The 24,173-nt window shown below is 34.8% G+C and overlaps 1 protein-coding gene across 2 annotated transcripts in view; it reads right to left on the bottom strand.

Annotated features, from left to right (window-relative positions):
* The window catches only part of HNF4G (hepatocyte nuclear factor 4, gamma), a 137,253-nt gene that overhangs the window by 24,833 nt on the left and 88,247 nt on the right, over nucleotides 1-24,173 (bottom strand). The window contains exons 1-2 of one of the 2 annotated variants that reach the window (XM_010838865.1): nucleotides 4,818-5,292; nucleotides 916-1,087 (exon numbers count right to left, since the gene is read on the bottom strand). In XM_010838865.1, coding sequence (XP_010837167.1) covers nucleotides 916-1,087; nucleotides 4,818-4,953 — 308 coding nt within the window. In that variant the 5' untranslated portion in view covers nucleotides 4,954-5,292. Of the gene's footprint in view, nucleotides 1-915; nucleotides 1,088-4,817; nucleotides 5,293-24,173 lie in introns of those variants that run through there. The other variant, XM_010838866.1, reaches the window with a different exon arrangement.

Here is a 24,173-nt window from a genome sequence, read left to right on the forward strand (position 1 = left end):
ACTATATTGGTTTGAACTGGGTGAAAAGTATGTGGATGTTTTAATATATATTTTATAAGTCTAAAATGTTTCATAAAAAACCACCAGTGTGAATGCATCGTATACACATCCACATGCACTCACTTTTTTTCCATTGTTTTTTTTCCCCTTGTGCTATACATTAATTATTACTAATAACTAATAGGCATCATTGCTGCTGCTGCTGCTGCTGCTAAGTCGCTTCAGTCGTGTCCGACTCTATGCGACCCCACAGACGGCAGCCCACCAGGCTTCGCCGTCCCTGGGATTCTCCAGGCAAGAACACTGGAGTGGGTTGCCATTTCCTTCTCCAATGCATGAAAGTGAAAAGTGAAAGTGAAGTCGCTCAGTCATGTCCGACTCTTAGCGACCCCATGAACTGCGGCCCACCAGGCTCCTCTGTCCATGGGATTTTCCAGGCAAGAGTGCTGGAGTGGGGTGCCATTGCCTTCTCCAATATACAGTAGTATACGTTTGTCAATCCCGATTTCCCAACATATCCCTCCTCCCTGTCCAGGTGTCCGTATGTTTGCTCTGTACGTCTGAGTCTCTACTTCTGCTTTGTAAATAAGTTCATGTGTACTGTTTTCTTCTAGATTTCATGTATGTGTGTTAATATGCAATATTTGTTTTTTATGATCTACTTCACCCTCTATGACAATCTCTAGGTCCATCCACATCTCTGCAAATGTGACACAAATGCACAATTCTGTTCTTTTATAATGGCTGAGCAATATTCCATTGTTTATATGTACCACACATACTCACTTTTAATGGAGCTTATAAATTTTGTTCTTAGAGTTATAGAAATTCAAAAGCTCTTTATTCCCTTACTTTTTGCATGGCATTTTGAAACATCGCTAAAGATCACCTTTCTGGAAGGAGCATTTCAAGTACCTGCAGGAATAAACGTGACTCTTGCGGATGCTGCGTCTGAAGAAACCCTTGCACCCATCACAGCTGGAGGCACCATAGTGCTTTCCTGTTGCTCTGTCCCCACATATGGCACACAGACAGTTGACACCGTTGTCTGCGGTATTCATACTTGTTGTCTCTGGGACAGAACTATCTGTTAAAGAAAGAGGAGAATGCAAGTTAGCACTGAGTATTTCATATAGGAATGGTCCTGCTAAATATTCAGGGCTTCCCTGATGGCTGAGTGGTAAAGAATCAGCCTGCGATGCACGAGACACAGGAGACTCGGGTTCGATCCCTGCGTGGGGAAGATCCCCTGGAGGAGGGCATGACAACGCACTCCAGTATTCTTGCTGGGAGAATTCCATGGATGGAGGAGCCTGGCAGGCTACAATCCATGGGGTCACAGAGAGTCAGACACGACTGAGTGACCAAGCAGGTGCACTAGTTATTCATGGGCATGAAATAGTCCATTCCTCAGCTTCTGGGATGCTCCACCCCAGTGCTCTCTCTTTAACCACTAGCTGCTTCTGCCAAGTCTCCATGACAATCTCCCCACTCCTATTTCTGAGGGTTAGACTTTGGGATACCACAGGTCTCAGCCCCTCAATCATACCCTTTCCCTAGGGAAGTTCATCCAGTCCCATGTCATTAAAAATCATCTGTATGATGAAAAATCCCCACATCTTATCTTTAGTTCTGATGTCTCCCATGGGTTTCAGTCTGAAATACCCACATATCTCTTGAATAACTTCACTTTTGAGTTTAATAAGAACTGCAAATTAATGTATCAAAAATAGAACTCATTTTTTTTTCTTCTAGAACTCATTCTTCCATTAGTCTTCCCTCGTCAGTTAATGGTACCATCTGGTACCTACTGCCAGTAATCTTGGCCTCTTCACTGAATTATTTCCTTCACTGCTCATATCCAATCAACAAATCATATTTGAAATATATATTGCATTCATAAATTTTCACCCTTTCACTATAGCCACCTTATTCAATTAAACATAACCTTTCCCCTGGATTATTGCAACAGCTTCCTATCTAATTTCTCAAATACTTCCAGCTTGGTTCCCCTACTGTTTATTGCCCCAAAGCCTCTAATGTGCTCTTGGCATAAGAAATTCACATCATCTTAGTCTTCTGCATCCAATCCTCAGCTATAGAATAAGCCTACACATCTTCCCATGGCCTGTAGAGCCCTGAGTGTAAAGGTCCCCCCTCCACCTCTCTGATCCCATTATTTCACACTATTTTTTATCCTGTTCCTTAGTCCTCAGTAATGTTGCCTGTTCCCCTGCCCAAGCCTTGAAGTCTGTTCCCATCTCAGAACCTTTACACTTGCTGTTTGCTCTGCCTGAAAGGAAGCTCTTTCTCAAGAATTTCTATGACCTGGCTATTCAGTTTCTGCTCAAATTTTACATTTGCTGAGAAACAGTCTGCAAACATACATCTAAAAGAGTCATCTACCATCTGCCCTCAAGTAGAACCCAGAATTCTACTTATTCTTTAAACTAACCACTTCACTGTCTAAAATTATATTATGTTTTGGTATGTTCATTTATTACCTATCTTTCCCCACAGAATAAAAACTTCATGATGTCAGAGGATTTATCTTAGTTGCCCCTCTGTCTTCCAGCTCTAGAACTATGCCTGACATAAAGTGATACCTAATTGTTTTAAAGAAAGAGGCTTTTAAAAATATACATAGATATTTTTACTTATTTCTTAAATTAGTTAATATTGTTAACTACACAAGATGGTTGGATGGCATCACTGACTCAATGGACATGAGTTTGAGTAAGCTCTGGGAGATGGTAAAGGACAGGGAAGCCTGGCATGCTGCAGTCCATGGGGTCGAAAAGAGTTGGACATGACTGACTAACAACACATCTTTATGGGTTTCCCAAGTGGCGCTGGTGGTAAAGAATCCACCTGCCAATGCAGGTGACACAAGAGATGCAGGTTTGATCCCTGGGTTGGGAAGGTCCCTTGGAGGAGGGACTGGCCATGCTCTCCAGTATTCTTGCCTATAAAATCCTGTGGACAGAGAAACCTGGCAAGCTGCAGTCCATGGGGTCCCAAGAGTCAGACATGACTGACAACTGAGCACACATCTTAACACATCTCTATGTACTCAAAAGATATTGAATATATAAGAATATAAACTTAAATTGATCATAACATTATATAATAATATAAATATAATAATTCATTACTATATTCCCATTTTAAAAAGATAAAAGACTGTCATGTCCCAACTACATTCTGAGACAATATATGTATTCTACTTACTAATACTCCTGAGTTATGACATATATAACTTCATAAAACTAAAAAATATCTTCAATGAGAATATATTTAAGGCTAATCATGTGACATTTTAGAATTTAAATGCTAGGAATTTTTCTTTTCTTAACATAAATAGAATAGATATTAGAAATACGGCAAAAGTATTAAGAATTTATTGTGTTCTGGAAGATTACATGGAAATACAAAAAAATATTCAACTCTTCATTCCAGTTTATTGTCATATTTACATATTACTAACAAGAAACTTACACATTAATACAAGAAAACAAGTTAGACAACACTTTAGAAATAACCAAAAAAGTCAATTGTTTTAGTAAATATGGTAAGTCATTCCCTATTATTTAGTGATCTATAGCCTTTAAAAAATTCATGAGTCAACTGAAGTAAATACTTTATTAAATACTTCTAATCAAGTCTAAACATAAAGTTTCAAAATAGTGACTTCCTAATAGTTGTACTGAAAATTGATTTTAACTCTTTTGTGCTGCTGCTGCTAAGTTGCTTCAGTCGTGTCCGACTCTGTGCGACCCCATAGACGGCAGCCCACCAGGCTCCCCAGTCCCTGGGATTCTCCAGGCAGGAACACTGGAGTGGGTTGCCATTTCCTTCTCTTTTGTGCTAAAATTTCATAATTCATCTTCTGAATATTTCTAGAAATCTTCCTACTAATAAATTATTGTTGTTTATTGTTAATAATACAGCTGTCACAGTCATCGAAATTGTACACCACAGTATAACCTCAAGGTATCCTGAGTACAAGATACATTTTCAATTCTGAGCTCAGCATACACATAAATACACACATACACACATTTTTCCAAAGCATACATAATTAGCACATTTTAGGAATTCTAACAATTATAACTGATCTTGGACAAGATTTTTACTTGAAAAATATACCTAAATTCAAAGTCAATGGTAAACTGTATTCTATTATATAAAGACATGAGCTCTAAACAAGTCATGTCTTATTTAAAGTTAAAATGTTACAGTAGATAAATACTAAGAGCTTTGTGAGGCTAAACATTAGCTTGTCAAGTACGGTTATAATATAAACTCTTCTTTCTTTACATATTTGTGTTCAAGGCAAAAACTTGATAGTAATTTTAAATACAGTTTCTCATCAGCAGTCATCAAGAACTAGAATAATAAAAGGAGGAAGCAACCAGTAAAACTCTCCAGGGTTCTAAGGAAACTTTTCTATATGTCATTTAAAATGTTGCATAGAAAATACACTTTACAGGCAATCTGCCAATATAACTCATTACTGTGATTTACAATAAATAAAATAACTGCTGAAACTACTCTTTTTACCTGAATGGCCCATGACAGAATCCCAAGGTTACTTTATGACGCATAACTAAGCTTTTTCTATCTCAAACATAAAATAGCCGTAGCAGTATTCATTTAAATTTTGTGATGAAGGGCAAAAGCCTCAAATTTGTGCACTGAAAAAGCAAGCCCTGAATTCTCTAGCAGTAAAACGCAGAGCTGCCCCCTAGGAATCTCAGTTTTAATTCTCTAGTTATACTTACTTTTCTTTTTTCGGCAAGCAGATGAGAACTTACCATTTGAATTATACAGAATCTGCATAGTGTCAAACTCCAAAGTTGTGTAAGTGGGGTCCAAGACTTCACTGTAATTTGCCATCTCCATGTCCAGTATCGGTTCCGATACCCTCATCATTGATTTAGAAACACACATACAAGTGGCACCACAGGCCCAGACTGCGTGATGGCTGTTGGGCTTCCAATCCGTGAGTGATAATCCAAAGTTAACTGTAACTGAATGACTTATGTGCTGCAGTGGGAGGGGCTGTAAAACTGTAAACTCCTTCAGCAGGCCATATTCTGCTTACTTCTTTTTCTTTTATGGCAAGCAATTCCTTGTGATAATGTTGGAATGCTTCATGGAATCACCTTATCTGAAGTGCTTAGTGGACTAACATGATTTCCTAAATTGATTTCCAGTAGACAATAAATGATGTCACTAAGAGGATTAAAAATAGAAAAGAGAGTATCTCCAGTTTTGAACCATCATTAGAGCCTGATTTATCCCATTTAAGTGGCTGAAACTGCATGCCACAAGTTCTGGGAAAAAAAAAAAGGGGGGGGCTGATTTGTCATAAATTTGGTAAGTCAAAGACTACAAGTTAACACTTAACATAAGCACTTGATAATTTTAAGTTTTCTTACCCATCCAGTAAAGCTGACTTTATGTTGAGGAAAAACAAATTTGTGATTTGAAATGATAAGGGATTTATTTATGATACATTCTAGTAGAAGCCTGGACATAGCCCTAATATGGCCTGAAACTATCAACTTATGATTCAGTGTCCCTTGAAGGTTTGTAAATGGGCAGAATTAGTACAGTTGCGAGTATCTTGCAGGCTTTCAATAAATAATTGTTAGACAGCCCAGAGATGTTCAGAAGCTTGCCTCGGTGTGCCACCTGCACGTGTGTTAAATCGCTTCAGTTGTGCCTCTTTGTGACCCTATGGACCGTAGCCCGCCAGGCTCCTCTGTCCATGGGATTCTCCAGGCAAGAATACTGGAGTGGGCTGCCATTTCCTCCTTCAGGGGATCTTCCCAACTCAGAGACAGAACTCACATCTCTTACCTCTCCTGCACTGGCAGGCCACCTGAGAGCCCTTAAAAACTGCTTTCAGGAGACCCCTTGGAAAAGATGTGCTCGAGGCTGAATACTAGTATGCAATGAAGACAGGGAAGGAAAGAAAACTGGTTCCTCCTTCTCCATAGTGGAGAGTCCATGGATAACACTAAAACTAAAAACTCATGAAGCGGTATGTCACTGGGTCATGGGCTGCTGCTGCTGCTGCTAAGTCACTTCAGTCGTGTCCGACTCTGTGTGACCCCATAGACGGCAGCCCACCAGGCTCCCCCGTCCCTGGGATTCTCCAGGCAAGAACACTGGAGTGGGTTGCCATTGCCTTCTCCAATGCATGAAAGTGAAAAGTGAAAGTGAAGTCGCTCAGTCGTGTCTGACTCGTAGAGACCCCATGGACTGCAGCCTACCAGGCTCCTCCGCCCGTGGGACCTTCCAGGCAAGAGTCACGGGCTAGTAGTGGGCAAAACAAAAAGAAAAAGGAAGGAGGCTAAAAGAAGTCCTCTGAGAATGATGCCCACTAGGTTTTTTTGTTTGTTTTTTCTTTTGTAGAATTCTTGGGAGAAACATTGTAGAATTAGTTGATTCTTAAATGTGTGCTTCTATAACTTCAATAAAAATAAAAATAACAAAAAGTCATAAGTAAACAGTTATTTATGCATGAATATGGTTTCATTTCTTTTCACTTTAAATGGCAATTACATTCTCACAATCTAAGTAAGATTATCCCTAACGTGGGGATTTACACATTCCCGTCACCAACTTTCTCACATCTAACATCTCTACAGTACACTGTATCGTTTATGTGAATATGTGACAAGGAGAATTTAGAGAGTGGGAACATTGAGAAGACAATATTGAGATAGTGTCATACGGAGTGAAGTGAGGCAGAAAGAGAAAAACAAATATCGTATATTAACGCATATATGTGGAATCTAGAAAAATGGTATAGATGATCTTATGTTGCAAAGCAGAAATAGAGACACAGATGTAGAACCAATATATGGATACCAAAGGGGGAAATGGGGTAGGAGGAGTTGGGAGATTGAGATTGATACCTATACACTACTGAAATTACATATACAATAGATAACTAATGAGAACATACTTTACTCAATGCACTGTGGTGACCTAAATGGGAAGGAACTCCAAAGCGGAGGGGATATATGTACATGTATGGCTGACTCATTTTGCTGCACACTACAAACTAACACAACATTATAAAGCAACTATGTTCCAATAAAAAAAATTTTTTTTTAATGAAGTTACTGGAGAGCTAAAAAAAGATTATATTTCTACATATATAAATATATTTTTTATTAAAAAAACATATTTTGAGAAGATGTTTACTAATTTTATCTTCTAAGAAAGAATTTCAGTCACATTTACATTATAAAAGAATTTTATTTTCCACATTTTAAAAAGATTACTGCAAAATAGTATTTCTTATTCAATTTCTCAATACCATAAACCTTGTGACTATTACATCTCAGAAATTATTATATTTTTCATTTGAGAAGACTGGCTTCTGAAATTCAAAGCCATGTGCAGAACTGTGAAGAAAAGAGCAGAGTCATTTTAGCAGTCTGAGTCACTATATCAAACAGTGATCACTGGAATAGCCCTCTTGCCTTCATAGTCTGTAGCACTCGTAATTGTGAGGATGATATTTGGGGGAGGGAAAAATTTTAGGGGCTGATTTTGTTTACAAGTTTAACTGTAGTAATTCAGTTTTTGAAGGGAACAGCATGCAAATCCTGTGGTTTTCATTTGCATGAAGTAGTTCTCATTTGTGCTGAGGCAGCACAAACCTGTTGTGTTACCTGTAAACCCAAAGAGTGTATGGCACATTGCCCACATTCTTTCCCATGCATGCAGTGACTGACCAATGCTGAGGTATGTCACCAATGGAAGGGCACCAACAGAAGGAAAAGAGGAAAAGAAAAAGGTAGAGAACCATTCGTTTATAAGACTGCAAAATACTTAAGAGAAATGTGATAAAAAGAGAAACGTGAGGACATTTCTCACAGGAGAACAGAGTTGTCATAGTTCATTCAGATTTTGTTTTCCGTCTACTCCATCCTGTGCTCATGGGTAGCATCATCATGGATCAGGGCATTGCTGTCAAAAGTGGAAGGAGCTTTAAATTCATCTCAGCACAAATCCTCAAATTTGGCTTTCAAGATGAAACCCATTTCCCATCTACATTATTGTAAATTATCTTTCTTATTTTGTGGAGTAAAAACTTGAGAATTTCCAGAAGATATAGTAGATCTAAATAGGAAGCATATCTCCTCAAGAGGGGGCAGTCTTTCTCCTAATGATATTCAGATGTGGAAATTCCTACAGCATTCAGCCAGCCTCACTCTAGGGAAGGAAAGTCTCTCTCTTTTCTTTATTTCTTCAAAGAAATTACAAAGTAGAGTAGAATTCCTCTTTACTTAAGTTCTAGAATTAGTAATTTACTGAATTAGTTAGACAAATAAAGTAATTGAACACAGAATCATAAAAATGGTATATCCACACTTAATATGTGTAATTGCTACTGTTTTGTTAGATAACTAAGACCTTTTATTTGAGTAAAAATCCACTCTTTGGAGTTCTTTTTTTAAAATTCAAGTACAGCTGGTTTACTCATGTTCTGTTAGTTTCTATACACACCAAAGTAATTCAGCTTTATATATATATATAAAATTCAGTTATATATTATATATAATATATATATATCCTTTTTCAGATTTTTTCCATTATGGGTTATTACAAGATATTGAATATAGTTCCCTGTCCTCTACAATAGGACCTTATTATTTATCTATTTTATATAAAGTACTGTGTACTTGTTAATCCCAAGCTCCTAATTTACCTCTTCCCACCTCCCTTTCTCCTTTGGTAACCACAAATTTGTTTTCTATGTCTAGGAGTGTGTTTCTGTTTTGCAAATAAGTTCATTTGTATCATTTTCTCAAAAGTCCATATATAAGTGAAATCATATGATATTTGTCTTTCTCTGATTGGCTTACATCTCTTAGTATGATGATCTCTAGGTCCACCCATTTGCTGCAAACGGTATTAGCTCCTTCTTTGTCTTGGCTGAGTAATATTCCATTTTATGGATGTACCACTCTACTTTTTCCATTCACCTGTCAATGGATACTTAGTTTTCTTCTGTCTTGGCTGTTGTTAACAATGCTGCTATCATCATTAGAGTGCATTTATCTTTTCTCTCTTTTTTAAAAGATTTTTTGATGTGGAACATTTTTAAAGTCTTTATTGAATTTGTTACAATATTGCTTCCATTTTATGTTTTGGTCTTTTGGTCCCAAGGCGTGTGGGATCCTAGCTCCCCACTCAGGGATCAAACCTGCACCCCCTGCATTGGAAGGCAAAGTCTTAACCACTGAACCATCAGGGAAGTCCCAAGGGTGCATATATCTTTTTGAATTAGAGTTTTCTCAGGATATATGTCCTGGAGTAAGATTGTTGGATCATGATATTTCTATTTTTAGTTTTTTAAGGGACCTCCATACCATTCTTCTTGGTGGCTATACCAATTTACATTTGAATTCTTTATTATTTGTTTTTTTATAAATCCCATACACTGCCTTTGATCTCTCATATTTTTTTGGAAGTGGAGAAAGAAGTCAAAGCTACTTATAAAGCAATCAGAATATGGAGGACTTCTAGAATTTTGTAGTTTTTGAAATACTTAATATATTTTGATCAACTTGCTTTTATTCACTTTCAAAGTATTTCCCGTAGTGTTCATAGGGAAATCTTTTTCTTTTTCCACTCATGTTTCGTTAAGTTATGCAAATTTAATTAAATTATAGAATTAAAAAATAAGAATAAATGACACTAACACACTAAGTAACAAATACAAGTAACACTTGATAACTATACAGAGTTGATGAGATGGTCAGAGGACACTACAGGACTATTCACAATAACCACAGTGGAAACGGTATAAATGTCCATCAGTGAATGAATGGATTAAAAAAAAAAGGTGTGGTATATAATGGAATACTATTCGGCCTTAAAAAAGGAATGAACTGATGATACATATGACAAAACGGATGAACCTTAAAAATATTAGGATAAGTAAAATAAGCCCATCACAGAAAGACAAATACTGCATGATTCCACTAATAGAAGATATCTAAAGTAGTCATCCCTGTAGATTCAAAGAGAGGAATAGTGGTTGCCTGGAGTCAACAGGACAGAGAAAGAAGGAGTTACCAATTAATGGATTTAAAATGTTAGTGAAGCAAGATCAATAAGCTCTAGAAATCTGCCATACAACATTGTAATAATGTATCACACAACTTGAAAATTTGTTAAAAAGGTACACACTCAGATGTTCTTAGCACAATAAGATAAAAAGATTTATGATGAAGAACTGAACTACAGCATGGGAAAATGACAAACCACACTAGTAAACAGAGAAATGTAAAATAAAACAATCAATATTCTTTAAAACAAAAAAGATACCTTTTCCTTAAGGAAAGTAACTTACCCTAGAAACTATTAATAATTAACATCTTCCACAAAGGAAGTTGAGAACCTGAGTCAATACAGAGAGCTGGCTAAGTAGATACCAGTTAGATTTTTTTCTTGAATTGATTTTAACATTAAATAATTTATACTTAAAAATAAATCTCTATTCTTCCATATGAAAAATCTTTCTACTTTTAAAATTCATCAGGCTTCATTCAAATATTTTTATTTGCTTAAAGAGGAGTAGGGAAGGACAATGAGGAGAATGAGAAAGAAAGGAAACAAAGAGATAATGTAAAAAAAGGTCACACAGAAATAATTTTAGTCATGGTTACGTTTGGATTTTTGATTATGCATCATAATCAAGCAAGTGTCACACTCTTTGATATTTTGTGTTTTCCCATTCAATACTGATTATGGCATTTTCATAATTTAGTAACTGATTTTGGGAAACATGTCACTAGGCACAATTGAACAAAATAAAATTATACAAATTAATTGTATAGAATGTAGATGCATAAAACAGTTATGGCATTTGCTTATATATTTTCATATTAAAATTCATTCATTTTCAAGAAAGGGACAGATGAAAAGTTCAGGGAGCTTTTCATAATTGCTTCATCAGGCACTTCTTTTGGATAAGTTCATTAAGGCTACATTTAAGTAGCTGTAAGAAAAAAAGTATTAATTTTATGCTTTGGTGATAAAGAAATAATTGTCCTTAATAAATGGGACTTATGTTATTAAACATTCAACACAAATTTATGAGCAATTTTAAATTTACTTCTTATGGTTTACTTGGGAGAGTCACCAAATATTCATGCTAATTTCTGACAGTAATTTGTAATAACATTTTCTAAAATAGAGATATATGAACTTAATCTACATGCACAAATATAAATATACATGGTAAACTATGATCTACTGAAAACTCTTTAAACAAAGGTCACTTTGCAATATCTATTTTGTACACTGAACAAAATGTTATGGTTTTTTAGTGTGATCTCACAGTTTGCAAACTAAAATGTACCTTCTTAGGCCTAGTCAGCTCAAGTACCTCAGAGAGAAAGAACATTATTTGTAGATAAAGGGTTGATTTTAAATAGCACAACTAACATTCTAGAAAAAGTTTAAAGCAAGTTTCTTAAACTGGCATGTGAAATATGATATTTAAACTTCTTTAGAGCAATATAACAAGAGATGAAAATAGCATAGTATTTAAAGAAGACAACTCAATTTACTACTGACTAACTATTCAAGATAATAGCTGAAACATTTCTATCTTATCTGCAAGACTATTGAGCCTGTTAAACTGTTCTATACTTTATATTTAATTGAATCATTCCTTCTGACCATGATTTAACATAGAAAACAGGCTAATAAAAATTAGTTATTTTTATAAAATAATTTTCATGAAAATAATTTGGAATATTAATATTAAAACATTTTATTTTAAAGTGAAAGTTGCTCAGTCATGTCTGACTCTTTGCAACCCCATGAACTATACATTCCACGGAATTCTCCAGGCCAGAATACTGGAGTGGGTAGCCTTTCCCTTCTCCAGGGGCTCTTCCCAACCCAGGAATTGAACCCAGGTCTCCCACATTGCAGGCGGATTCTTTGCCAGCTGAGCTACAAGGGAAGCCCTTTTATTTTAAAGTTTTGTTTAATAAAATTTGTTCTGTAAATGTATTCCTTTAAGATGATTTTTCATTACCCAAAGTACTATACTGATCCCAAAAGCACATTAATCGTTTTTTTTTGTTTCCATGTTCTACTTTTCCAAGTATGAAGATCACTAAAAGTTACATGAAGAGTAGCAACCCAAATCAACCCAGTCTATTTTTCAATCTAAACAAGAAGCAAAGAGGAGAATGCTACTCAATAAAATGCCTTATTAATTCAAAGCAAAGCCACCTTTTGTGTCTCAAAAAAAGTCAATTAAAACATCATTATTTTCCTTGCTGCCACTGTCTTAACCTGACCAACATTCCTTTTCTGAAATAGAAATCTTGTCTCTTATCATTTCTGCTGTGGATGAGGGAAAACAAACATACCTAAAAATTAAAACAAATCAAAATACGTATTTTAATCTTCAAAGTAAGTTGCTATCACTGACCTGCAAAGAAGTTTGAAATGGGATGGGATTTTAGGTTTCAAAGAGCTTAATAAGTAAGTCCTTTCTTAAAGCCCAGACTATACATAATTTTTAGATAACCAAAAACAATTTCTCCTTGTCTTTCCCCTCCCCCCCTCCACTACTTTGATCCAGCTGATGGTCATGCAATGACCAGGAAAATCATATAACTCATTAGGTATTTTAAACCAAAGTCATTACCAACATTAAAAATATCTATTATTATTATTGATATATACTCCTAACTTAGAATTGCTGGACAACATTTAAAATTTAACTGAACTTTCATAAATTTTGCTTACAAAGTTTTCTAATTCCCTTTAAATAATTAAATTATTCCATAGCTCACTGCTTAAGTCATAGTTTTTCAATTCCTGAAGGAAACAATTTTAAACCCTTATTTTAGATCCACTTTCAATGTGATCAATGCAAATAACTCACATCACTACTAAAAAAAAGGTTAAATAAATAAGTAAATTAGAGAAAGATACATAGTACCTTGTTAATAGGCAAATTAGATTACAAATATATTATTATTTTTATAATATTTACAGCTTATGTCAGCTATTCATTTTTTTCTATTTGCTCATTAAAACATCATATTTTTATTTAAAACTAGTTACACAATAAATGTAAAACTCCAAACTAAAGGAGAGTGAAAAATAATGTAATTAAATCAGTTACTGTTAGGATAGACAAAAGGAGGGCTGCATAGCTGAGACCTAAATTAACCAAGAAAATACTCTGAGTAAAGCTTAGAGGTGATATGAGAAATCTGCATATATTAAACCTACCTTCAAGGTCAGTTGCCTTGTGATTCAAAACAGACTCTCCTTTTCAGAAGATAAGGAGCTGATTATTACTAAATTATTAACTGGAATATAGATTATGCTAGTTAGGAAAATTTAAAAAATCAGTCTGGCTATAAGGAACATGTTAGGATTTATTTGACAGTCACTGCTCTGCACTTGCATTTTACAATCGGCGTTATCATTGTTGCCACTGCAAACTCAGCAAAGTCAGTCAGAATGTTTAAGATAGTGGTGGCACTCCGATACCAAAGATGCTGCATTATGCAAAATGATCTGGAGAAAGTTATCAGTTTGGGCCAGTACCTATCTCAAATATGTTCTAAAGAGGAATAATGTTTAATAAAAATAGCAGCAGCTCTACTATGCCGAGTACACTGTTAAACTTGAACATTTTGAATAAATGTATTATATTGACAGTAAACATGCATCTGGGAGCCCAATGCATACATATTCACACATACACATACATAAAAGTTTACTGTTTCTTCATTTAAAAATGCAGTAATAGATTATGTGGGTGTATGGGCTCAGTTGGGTCTGACTCTTTGCCACCCTATGGACTGTAGCCTGTCAGGCTCCTCTGTCCATGGGATTTCCCAGGCAAGAATACTGAAACAGGTTGGGTTGGCATTTCCTCCTCCAGGGGATCTTCCCCACCCAGGGATCAAACCCACATCTCCTGTTTCTCCTTCATTGCAGGTGGATTCTTTACCACTAAGTCACTGGGAAGCCCCATAATAGATTATATACACAGTCATAGCATCAAGATTCACTCAACATTTCTCCTTAAAGCTTGTTTATATACCAAGGGAGAACAACAACAACATATTAATGTGATATTTGATTTAGATAAAACTAATTAAGATTTGCATCTCTATTTGATATAGTTTGGTATTTGGTCAACTCAACTGAAATGTTAAATATTTCATCATGTTTTATGTAAATTTCCTTTTGAAAAAAGCAATATTGAATTTTTTTTTAAATACCAAAATGAAGTATATCTTTTGGAATAAAAATACAGACAACTAAAATGATATTAAAAGCAAACAAATATTAATTTGTTTTGAACCAAACATCATAGGTAAAGTCATGGCTTTTGGTAATGTGCTAATTTTCAAAATTGAAGTATCAGAAGCTATCATCACTCAAGTAATTTGGAATTGCTTAATATATTAGACCAGTGATTCACAAATCCTGCTGCATATTAGAATCATATGGGGAATTTTTAAAGATCCCAAGGCTAAAATTGTATCAGATACCAGATACATTAGAATGTCCAGGGTGGGAGTCAGGTATCAGTGTATTAAAGGCTTTAGGAGATTCAATGTGCAGTAAACACACATTTGTCCATTTTTGTTGAGCCAACCTCCAAATGTTTACGAGTCATCTTGTTGTTGTTGTTGTTACAGGAAATTATATATTAACTTCAGTTCCAGGGCCCTAAAAGTAAAAACCCCATTTCCAAATCTTTAATTAAAAAATAAACAAACAAAAAACCCCTAAAAAGCCCTAAGCCAGTAATTGCATTGTGATTTTGGGTTATAATAGTAAATGAAATGCTTGTTCAGCTAAGCAGTGTTGCATTCACTTTGTTGTTGAGCCCCTAAGTCATGTCTGACTTGTTGCAACCCCATGGACTGTAGTCCGCCAGTCTCTTCTGTCCATGGGATTCTCCAGGCAAGAATACTGGAGAATTTTGCCATTTCCTCCTCCAGGGGATTTTCCCAACCCAGGGATCAAACCCACATCTCCTACACTGGCAGGTGGATTCTTCACCACTGAGCCACCAGGGAAGTTATAGTCACATTAATCACAGCAATTTAATTAAAAAATAGGCATTATGATAACAGATATAATACTTTTCTAACTGTTCTCCCTTCAGTCAGTAGAAGAGAAAAAAAGAAAAAACAACTTAAGTCAGAAAATGGACCTCTAGAAAAGTTTAGGTTAGTCATGAATGTGTAGAATTTAAATAAATTCAATACATATTTGTATCAAAATGCTAGGAGCAAAAATATTATGTCTTACTTAAGTGTTAAGAACTTAGAATAATTTTTATAGCATTACTATTTTTAAAATGAAATGAGTAAAAACAAATACCAAATAAAACCAAGTAAATATATATATATGATAAAACTGTGTGGTAATCAATCTGTTTTTTCATGGAAATGAAGCTTATACAATTTTGAGGGCTCTTAAGAAAGAACTGGGTCAGGAAGATCCCCTGGAGAAGGGACAGGCTACCCACTCCAGTATTCTTAGGCTTCACCTGTGACTCAGCTGGTAAAGAATCTGCCTGCAATGTGGGAGACCAGGGTTCGATTCCTGGGTTGGGAAGATCCCCTGGAGAAGGGAAAGGCTACCCACTTCAGTGTCCTGGCCTGGAGAATTCCATGGACTATGTAGTCCTTGGGGTCACAGAGTCAGACATGAAAGAGTGGTTTTCACTTTCACTTTCAAGGAAGAACAAATTACTAGACACAGTGCCCTAACCAGGGCTTTAGAAGGGGCTCAGGCAACTGATGAGTCTTGAAATTTAAGTTTCATTAGCTTCACTTGAAATTTACCTCTGACTTACCAAACACAATAACTGGTTTTATTTAAAATTCTGTTATCCTGATTCCATCTTTACTTGTGTGGCAACTCCTTTTTGTCCTTCTTCATCCATCTCATAAATGCTCATTCTTTATCTTGTTGCTATTTTCTTTTCTTTTGGAATCTTATGCATTTAAAATTACTATCACTATTTAGAAACATAAATCCAAATTTTTATTATAGCAATTAGTCCATTGCAAAATGTAATTTTATATCCCCAATTTCTGATTAACCTTTTTCTCTCTGGAATTCATTTTTGTCATATACAGTAAAACCTCACTGCAATAATGTAATGAGTGAAAGTCGTTCAGTCATGTCAGACTCTGCAACCCTAAGGACTATATATAGTCCATGGAATTCTCCAAGCCAGAAGCAGGAACCAAAAATAGCCAGAATTACTGGTTTCTGATGACTTACAATCAGCCTACGTTTTAAGGAAATGTCCTGGTAATCTTTTAACTAAATTTCATATTCTCTTCTTATGGACTTTAGAAAGATTTTTTGAAAGTTACTGGATCTCTTTAGTCTAAAATACTTGCAACAGTTCATTAGTTACATCTGCCTTCTTACAAACTACTTTCTACCAGCTTGCTGGTACATTCAACATACCCAAACTAAGATTTACACAGATACTTTCCACTTTTTCATTTATTGTTCATTATTAGAGTCCAATATATTGGAAAATTAGTGTATTATACATCTAGCAGGGAGGTCAATGTGTCTGTATGAATGAGGAAAGAAGAAAATGAACTCAATGATTAAAATTTTTTCTACATGAAGTCATTGCAGCAACAGGGAGTTCTTAGATAGTCCATGTGATAATGATAGAATGTTCAAATGCCCTGATTATAGAAATTGAATTAGAATCTAGGTAAAGCATGAAGGATAAGAAATTAATTATCCTGTGGTTTCAAGGCTTATTCCCTTGTATTATCTACACAGAGCAGAGATTTCAAAACAAGCCTTTCTGGTTCCAAAAACTTTGCTTCTTCTCTTACACACTGTTTGGAGTTATGTTTCAACTCACTTTGTTAAGAAAGCGAAGTCGCTCAGTCGTGTCCGACTCTTTGTGACCTCATGGGCAGTAGCCTGCACCAGGCTCCTCCGTCCATGGGATTTTCTAGGCAAGAGTACTGGAGTGTGTTGCCATTTCCTTCTCCAGGGAATCTTTCCGACCAAGGGATCAAACCCAGGTCTCCCACATTGTAGACAGATGCTTTACCATCTGAGCCACTGGGGAAGTTCTCACTTTGTTAAGACAAGTAACCAAATTCCAGTGAAAGTATTTATATTACATAGGCATGACATAATTCTATATTTACACTAACTTGTATGAAATACTGCTTCACCAAAATTTAGGTGACATATTAAGAAAGTAACCAAGCTTATAGCAATGGTCCTCAGTGAAGGGTAATTTCCACTCAGCATAGAAATTTACAAATGTCTGGAGACCTTTTTGGTTGTGACAACTGAGAAACAGTGGTAATGCTGATATATAGTGGGTACAGGCCAGGAATGCTATAAACAAATAGAGTGATTATCTATGTCAAATATCAACAATGCTAAGACTGAGAAACTTTGACCTACATATAGTAGACCTAGTTCATGTGTCCTTATTTAAAATTCAACATATTTTAAATGAGGATCAATTGTGAAAATGTTCATTCTTTTTGAAAATTATAAGGCTCAATTGTGATAACATGCTTCAGCCTTTTGGAGATTAAAAAGAACTGCTTAATCTTTACTTACTTAAAACTTTATTTATTGAAAAGTTTTTATAAAAATAATGTTCATCAAATACATTCTGGTATAATCTAAGTATGCAGACACAATCTTTTATACTTCATCATAACCCCAGTATTTCCATAGTCAACTAATAATATGCACATTTTAAAAAGTTTGTTTAATTAATGAACTAATATACTAGCATAACAACTGTAATTCATGGGGCAGAATCTTTTACTCAGGATAAAAAGAAATTAGTGAAAATTAACACCAAGTAGAAAAAAACTGGGCTTCCCAGGTGGCCTAGTGGTAAAGAATCTGCCTGCCAATGCAGGAGACACAGGTTTGATCAAACCCAGGTCTCCTGTATTATAGGCAGATTCTTTATCTTCTGAGCCACCAAGGAAGAACCCAACACTTGTATAATAATAAAAGAGTCAGTTTTCAAGAAGGCATAACAATTCTAAATATATAAGCTCTAAAAGATCTCCAAAATATGTAAGGCAAAATTCATAAATCTGAATAAAGAAATAGCTAAATCCACAACAGCACTCCTTTCAGTAACTTATTGAACACGGGACATCAGCTTAATAAAACATAGATGACTTAAACTACACAATCAACCAACTATCTAATTGAATTTATTGAATATACTCCCATCCAACATCAGTGGAAAACACATTCTCTTCAAGTGCACATGGAGTATTCACCAGGATGGACAATTTTCTGGATCACAAAATAAACTTTAACACATCTAGAGAGTAGAAATCATACAGAGCATGCTGTAGAAATATAACAGAATTAAACTAGAAATCAATCATAGAAAGATACCTGGAAAGAATACTCTATAATGTTTGGAAATTAAACAACACATTTCTAAATAACCCAAGGTCAAAAAAGCAGGTGTAATGACAAAAAAAAATTTTTTTAACTAAATGAAAATACAACATATCAAAATTGTGGAATGAAGCTAAAGTAGAACTTAAAGGAAAGTTTATGATATTAAGTACTTATATTAGAAAAGAATAAAGATCTAAAATCAGTAACCTTAGTCTTCATTTAGATATTGAGAAACTAAAAACTGTAGAAAAAAGATCAAAGTTCAAACAAACAACAGCAATGAAATAAGAAAGGTGCGAGAAGTCATAGAGTTATAGAATCAAGGCAGTATGGCTCTAGAATCTGTGTGCTTAACTAGGACTGGAACACTGAAAAGACCAGTAAGCAAAGTTATACATAAACACTGATAAGCATGAACTAAGATAAATTAACTAAAGTAATAACCAGCAATAACATTTAAGTTAAGAAGGAGGCAATCCTTAAAGAATTTTAAAGGCTTATACAATTTAGATGACAGGCACATTTATTAATTTCAAACTTAAGTAAATAAGTTGTTTTTAATTTAATAAGAAAAATAATATAAATATAATAATAGCTTATAGAAAGCTAAGGTTAAAAAGTGGGGAATGGTAGAATAGAAAGTAATTAATCAAAAAGAAAGCAGAAATAATTTGGAATAAAAGACTAAACAATCACAAAATACAATAAAATGTATATGTAATCATTATAAATGTCAGTCATTTATAGAAAATCAACAAGTTGATAAATTTTCTAAAAAAAACAGTAACAACATTTTGCTTTAAGCTGTCTAAAAGAGGCAATTCTAATCATAGAAAATTTGAAAGTGAAAGAATGAAAAAATATAGTAGGCAAATAAGACAAGAGAGAGGGCTATGCTAATATTAAATAAGACGAACTTTAAGAGGAAAAAAAAGGCATATGAAGATGAAAGAGGACACTATGTAATAGTAAAATGCTAGAATTCATCAAGAAGATGCAAAATTTCTAAGCCTATATAGAGCTAATGGCATAGTTTTGAATATATAAGGCAAAAGGAGCAAGAAATAATTATAAAATATTATATATGCATCATTTTGCAGTTGACAGATGAAGCATGAAAAATTTAACAAACTAATTTGTTTCATCATCCAACAATAAAAAATGTGCATTCCTGTCATTCATTCATGAATGTTTATAAAATTTACCATATAAAAAGTGTTAAAAATAAAAGTAATATTAAATAGATCATATTTCCTGAGAAATATGCAATAAAACTAGATATCAGAAACACAGAAATAATAAAGAAGACTTCATTTTACTTCAGAAATTTATTTCAGAAATTTTAAAAATATTCTAAGTAACTCAGAATTTGAGTTCAATATTATGAAGCAAATTAGGGGAGGATATCTACTTCATATGAAACTAAGCTATAGTCAGGGGACAATTTAGAGCTTTGGTGTCCCATTTAAAAAGTCAGAAAACAAGCAGCTGGAAAAAAATTAGTAATACTAAATAGTGAAAAGAAGCATTTATTGCTATTAAAATAAAACAAAGATTAAACAAATAGGTTCAAAACAGTCATTTGTTTTTTGAGTAGATACTAAGCTGGAAATGAACATCTGCCAAGTCTTATGAAGAAAAGAAAAGATACAAAGTATATTAGGAACTAAAGAAAGGAATAAAGTAGTTATATCAGATATTTTAAAATAATATGTGAACAATTTTATGGCATTGATCAGAAAATCTAGACCATACAAGCATTTCCTAAACAAATCTAACTTAGTAAATTTGATCAGAGGAAATAGAAAAGCTGTAATAAAGTCATTATTATCTTGAAAATTATATCAATTTATTAAAATCCACAAATAATAAAACTTCAGACCCCAGAAGTTTTTCAAGGAAATTATGTCAAACACTTAAAAAGCACAAAACCTAAATGTTTAGTACACTATTTTAGAATATAAATAAAGAACCTCCACTAATATATTCTTAATTCTGAAATCAGGCCACAACAGGTTGCTAAGTCTCTTCAGTCATGTCCGACTCTGTGCGACCCCATAGACGGCAGCCCACCAGGCTTCCCCATCCCTGGGATTCTCCAGGCAAGAACACTGGAGTGGGTTGCCATTTCCTTCTCCCATGCATGAAAGTGAAAAGTGAAAGTGAAGTCACTCAGTCGTGTCCGACTCTAGCGACCCCATGGACTGCAGCCTACCAGGCTCCTCCGTCCATGGGATTTTCTAGGCAAAAGTACAGGAGTGGGGTGCCATTGCCTTCTCCGTTATATTATTCTGTGTAAGATTATACTGTAAGATTAATTTTTTTCATTCTTTTGTTTGTTTTTTATGTATTATTTGTATGAAAAGTATCATAAGCCTATTACAATACAGTATTATATAGTCAATTATGTTATTTGATTACTGAACTAAATTTGTTGGACTTATGAACAAATTGGACTTACGAATGTGGTCTCAGAATGGAACTCATTCATATGTAGTGGACTTACTGTTAATATTTGAAAATCTATTGATGTTATTCAAATTTAATTTGAAGATTAAATTAATAAAGATTATAAAGTGAAGTAGAAGTCATTTAATAATATGCAGTATTCATAAACAATAAAAAGTCTTAAAAACTACAAATACTAGTGAACTTTTAAAATAAAAACCTTACATCAAATATTATTCTTAACAGTTATTAAGATCATTACTTTTAAATTCATGAAAGAGATGAGATGGCAACTATCATTCCTTTTTCTTAAATTAGAGGATAATTGCTTTACCATATTGTGTTGGTTTCTGCTCTACAACAACATGAAAGTGAAAGTGAAAGTTGCTTAGTCATGTCCACCTCTTTGCAACCCCATGCACTATACAGTTCATGGAATTCTCCAGGCCAGAATACTGGAGTGAGTAGCCTTTCCCTTCTCCAGGGGATCTTCCCAACCCTGGGATCAAACCCAGGTCTCCAGCATTGCAGGCAGATTATTTACCAACTGAGCTATCAATCAGCTATAAATATACATATATCCTTTCCCTTTTTACTGCCCCCATCCCACCTCTCTAGGCTATCGCAGAGCACCAAGCTGAGCTCCCTGTGTTGTACAGCAGTATCTCACTAGCTATCTATTTTATGTATGGTAGTGTACATATGTCAGTGCTACTCTCTTAGTTTGTCCCACCCTCTCCTTCCCCTGCTGTGTCCAGAAGTCCATTTCCTACATCTGCATCTCTATTCCTGCCTTGCAAATAGGTTCATGAGTACCATTTTTCTAGATACCATATATGTGTGTTAAAATATGATATTTATTTTTCTCTTTCTGACTTACCTTACTCCGTATAGCAGGCTTTAGGTTCATCCACCTCACTACAACTGACTCATTCATTACTTTAAATGGCTGATATGTACCACAACTTCTTTATCCCTTCATCTATCAATGGATATCTCTGTTGCTTCCATGTCCTGACTATTACAAATAGAGCTGCTATGAACATGTGGGCACATGTGTCTTTTTCAATTATGGTCTCAGGGTATATAACCAGTAGGAGAATTGCACTTCTGATATCTCCTATATTGGCAGGCAGGTTCCTTACCACTAGTACAACCTGGAAAACCCTCATGGTAGTTTTATTACCAGTTTTTAAAGAAATCTCCATACTGTTCTCCATAGTGGCTGTATCAAGATCATTGGTTTTATTTGATCTTGTACTAGAGGCTCTAATCAGGAGAGGAATATAAGAAAAAAATACCATAAAAAAGTCCAAACAACTTAATTGTCCAAATAGAAAACCCAAAAGAATTTATAAATACATTATTACTTTTAATACAGTCATTCAAAAAGTTTGCTTATACAAGTATTAATTGCATTAATATATACTATACTGGCAAAAACTGATAAAAGAAAAAAAATATTGGGTTCTGAAAGAAAAAAGAAAATTCTCAGGCACCAGAGCAACAAAAATGTTAATGAACTTAGGGATGATGAAAGAATATTATAAAACTTTAGAAACTCATTAAGACATATACCATGTTCATGGATATGAACACTGCTCAAGTTAATCTACAACTTTAACCAATTTTAACACAACTTTCACCCATAGCCAATGCGATTTTCATAGTATTTGAACAAATGATTATATAATAAATGTAGAAGAGGAAAAGGTCCAAGAAAGCCCAGATATTTGAAGAAGAACAAGTAGAAAGGACTTCCCCAATTAAACATAAAGGCGTACTTGCATATTAAAAAAGGAGTATATGATATTACAGAACAGTCAACATACAAGTAGAATAGAATAAAACACTGAAATTAGAGCTATGTCTGGATGAGAAGTTGATATCTGAATGCCATTCTGGACTAATGGGTAAATGATGGATTACTTAATAAATGATCCTAAGACAACTAATTATACCTATGGAAATCATACAGTCAAATCCCAAACACAATATATACATAAAGTAGATAAATAACTTAAATATAAAAGCAAATCCTTTAGAAAAATAAGAAACAGTATATCAAATAAAAGACAGAAATGGTAGGGACCCAACTGAACCAGAAGATATTAAAAAGAGGTGGCAAGAATACACAGAACTGTATAAAAAAAGATCTTCATGATCCAGATAATCATAATGGTGTGATCACTCACTTAGAGCCAGACATCCTAGAATGTGAAGTCAAGTGGGCCTTAGGAAGCATCACTACAAACAAAGCTAGTGGAGGTGATGGAATTCCAGTTGAGCTATTTCAAATCCTGAAAGATGATGCTATGAAAGTGCTGCACTCAATATGGCAGCAAATTTGGAAAACTCAGCAATGGACACAGGACTGGAAAAGGTCAGTTTTCATTCCAATCCTAAAGAAAGGCAATGCCAAAGATTGCTCAAACTACTGCACAATTGCACTCATCTGACATGCTAGTAAAGTAATGCTCAAAATTCTCCAAGCCAGACTTCAGCAATATGTGAACCGTGAACTTCCAGCTGTTCAAGCTGGTTGTAGAAAAGGCAGAGGAACCAGAAATCAAATTGCCAACATCCGCTGGATCATCAAAAAAGTAAGAGAGTTCCAGAAAAACATCTATTTCTGCTTTATTGACTATGCCAAAGCCTTTGACTGTGTGGATCACAATAAACTGTGGAAAATTCTGAAAGAGATGGGAATATCAGACCACCTAACCTGCCTCTTGAGAAACCTATATGCAGGTCAGGAGGCAACAGTTAGAACTGGACATGGAACAACAGACTGGTTCCAAATAGGAAAAGGAGTATATCAAGGCGGTATATCGTCACCCTGCTTATTTAACTTATATGCAGAGTACATCATGAGAAACGCTGGGCTGGAAGAAGCACAAGCTGGAATCAAGATTGCCGGGAGAAATATCAATAACTTCAGATATGCAGATGACACCACCCTTATGGCAGAAAGTGAAGAAGAACTAAAGAGCCTGTTGAAGACAGTGAAAGTGGAGAGTGAAAAAGTTGGCTTAAAGCTCAAATTCAGAAAACGAAGATCATGGTATCCGGTCCCATCACTTCATGGCAAATAGATGGGGAAACAGTGGAAACAGTGCCTGACTTTATTTTTCTGGGCTCCAAAATCACTGAACATGGTGATTGAAGCCATGAAATTAAAAGATGCTTACTCCTTGGAAGGAAAGTTATGATCAACCTAGACAGCATATTAAAAAGCAGAGACATTA

This window comes from Bison bison, unplaced genomic scaffold (genome assembly GCF_000754665.1).
Source record: "Bison bison bison isolate TAMUID 2011002044 unplaced genomic scaffold, Bison_UMD1.0 scf7180017864106, whole genome shotgun sequence".
NCBI classification, from domain to species: domain Eukaryota; kingdom Metazoa; phylum Chordata; class Mammalia; order Artiodactyla; family Bovidae; genus Bison; species Bison bison.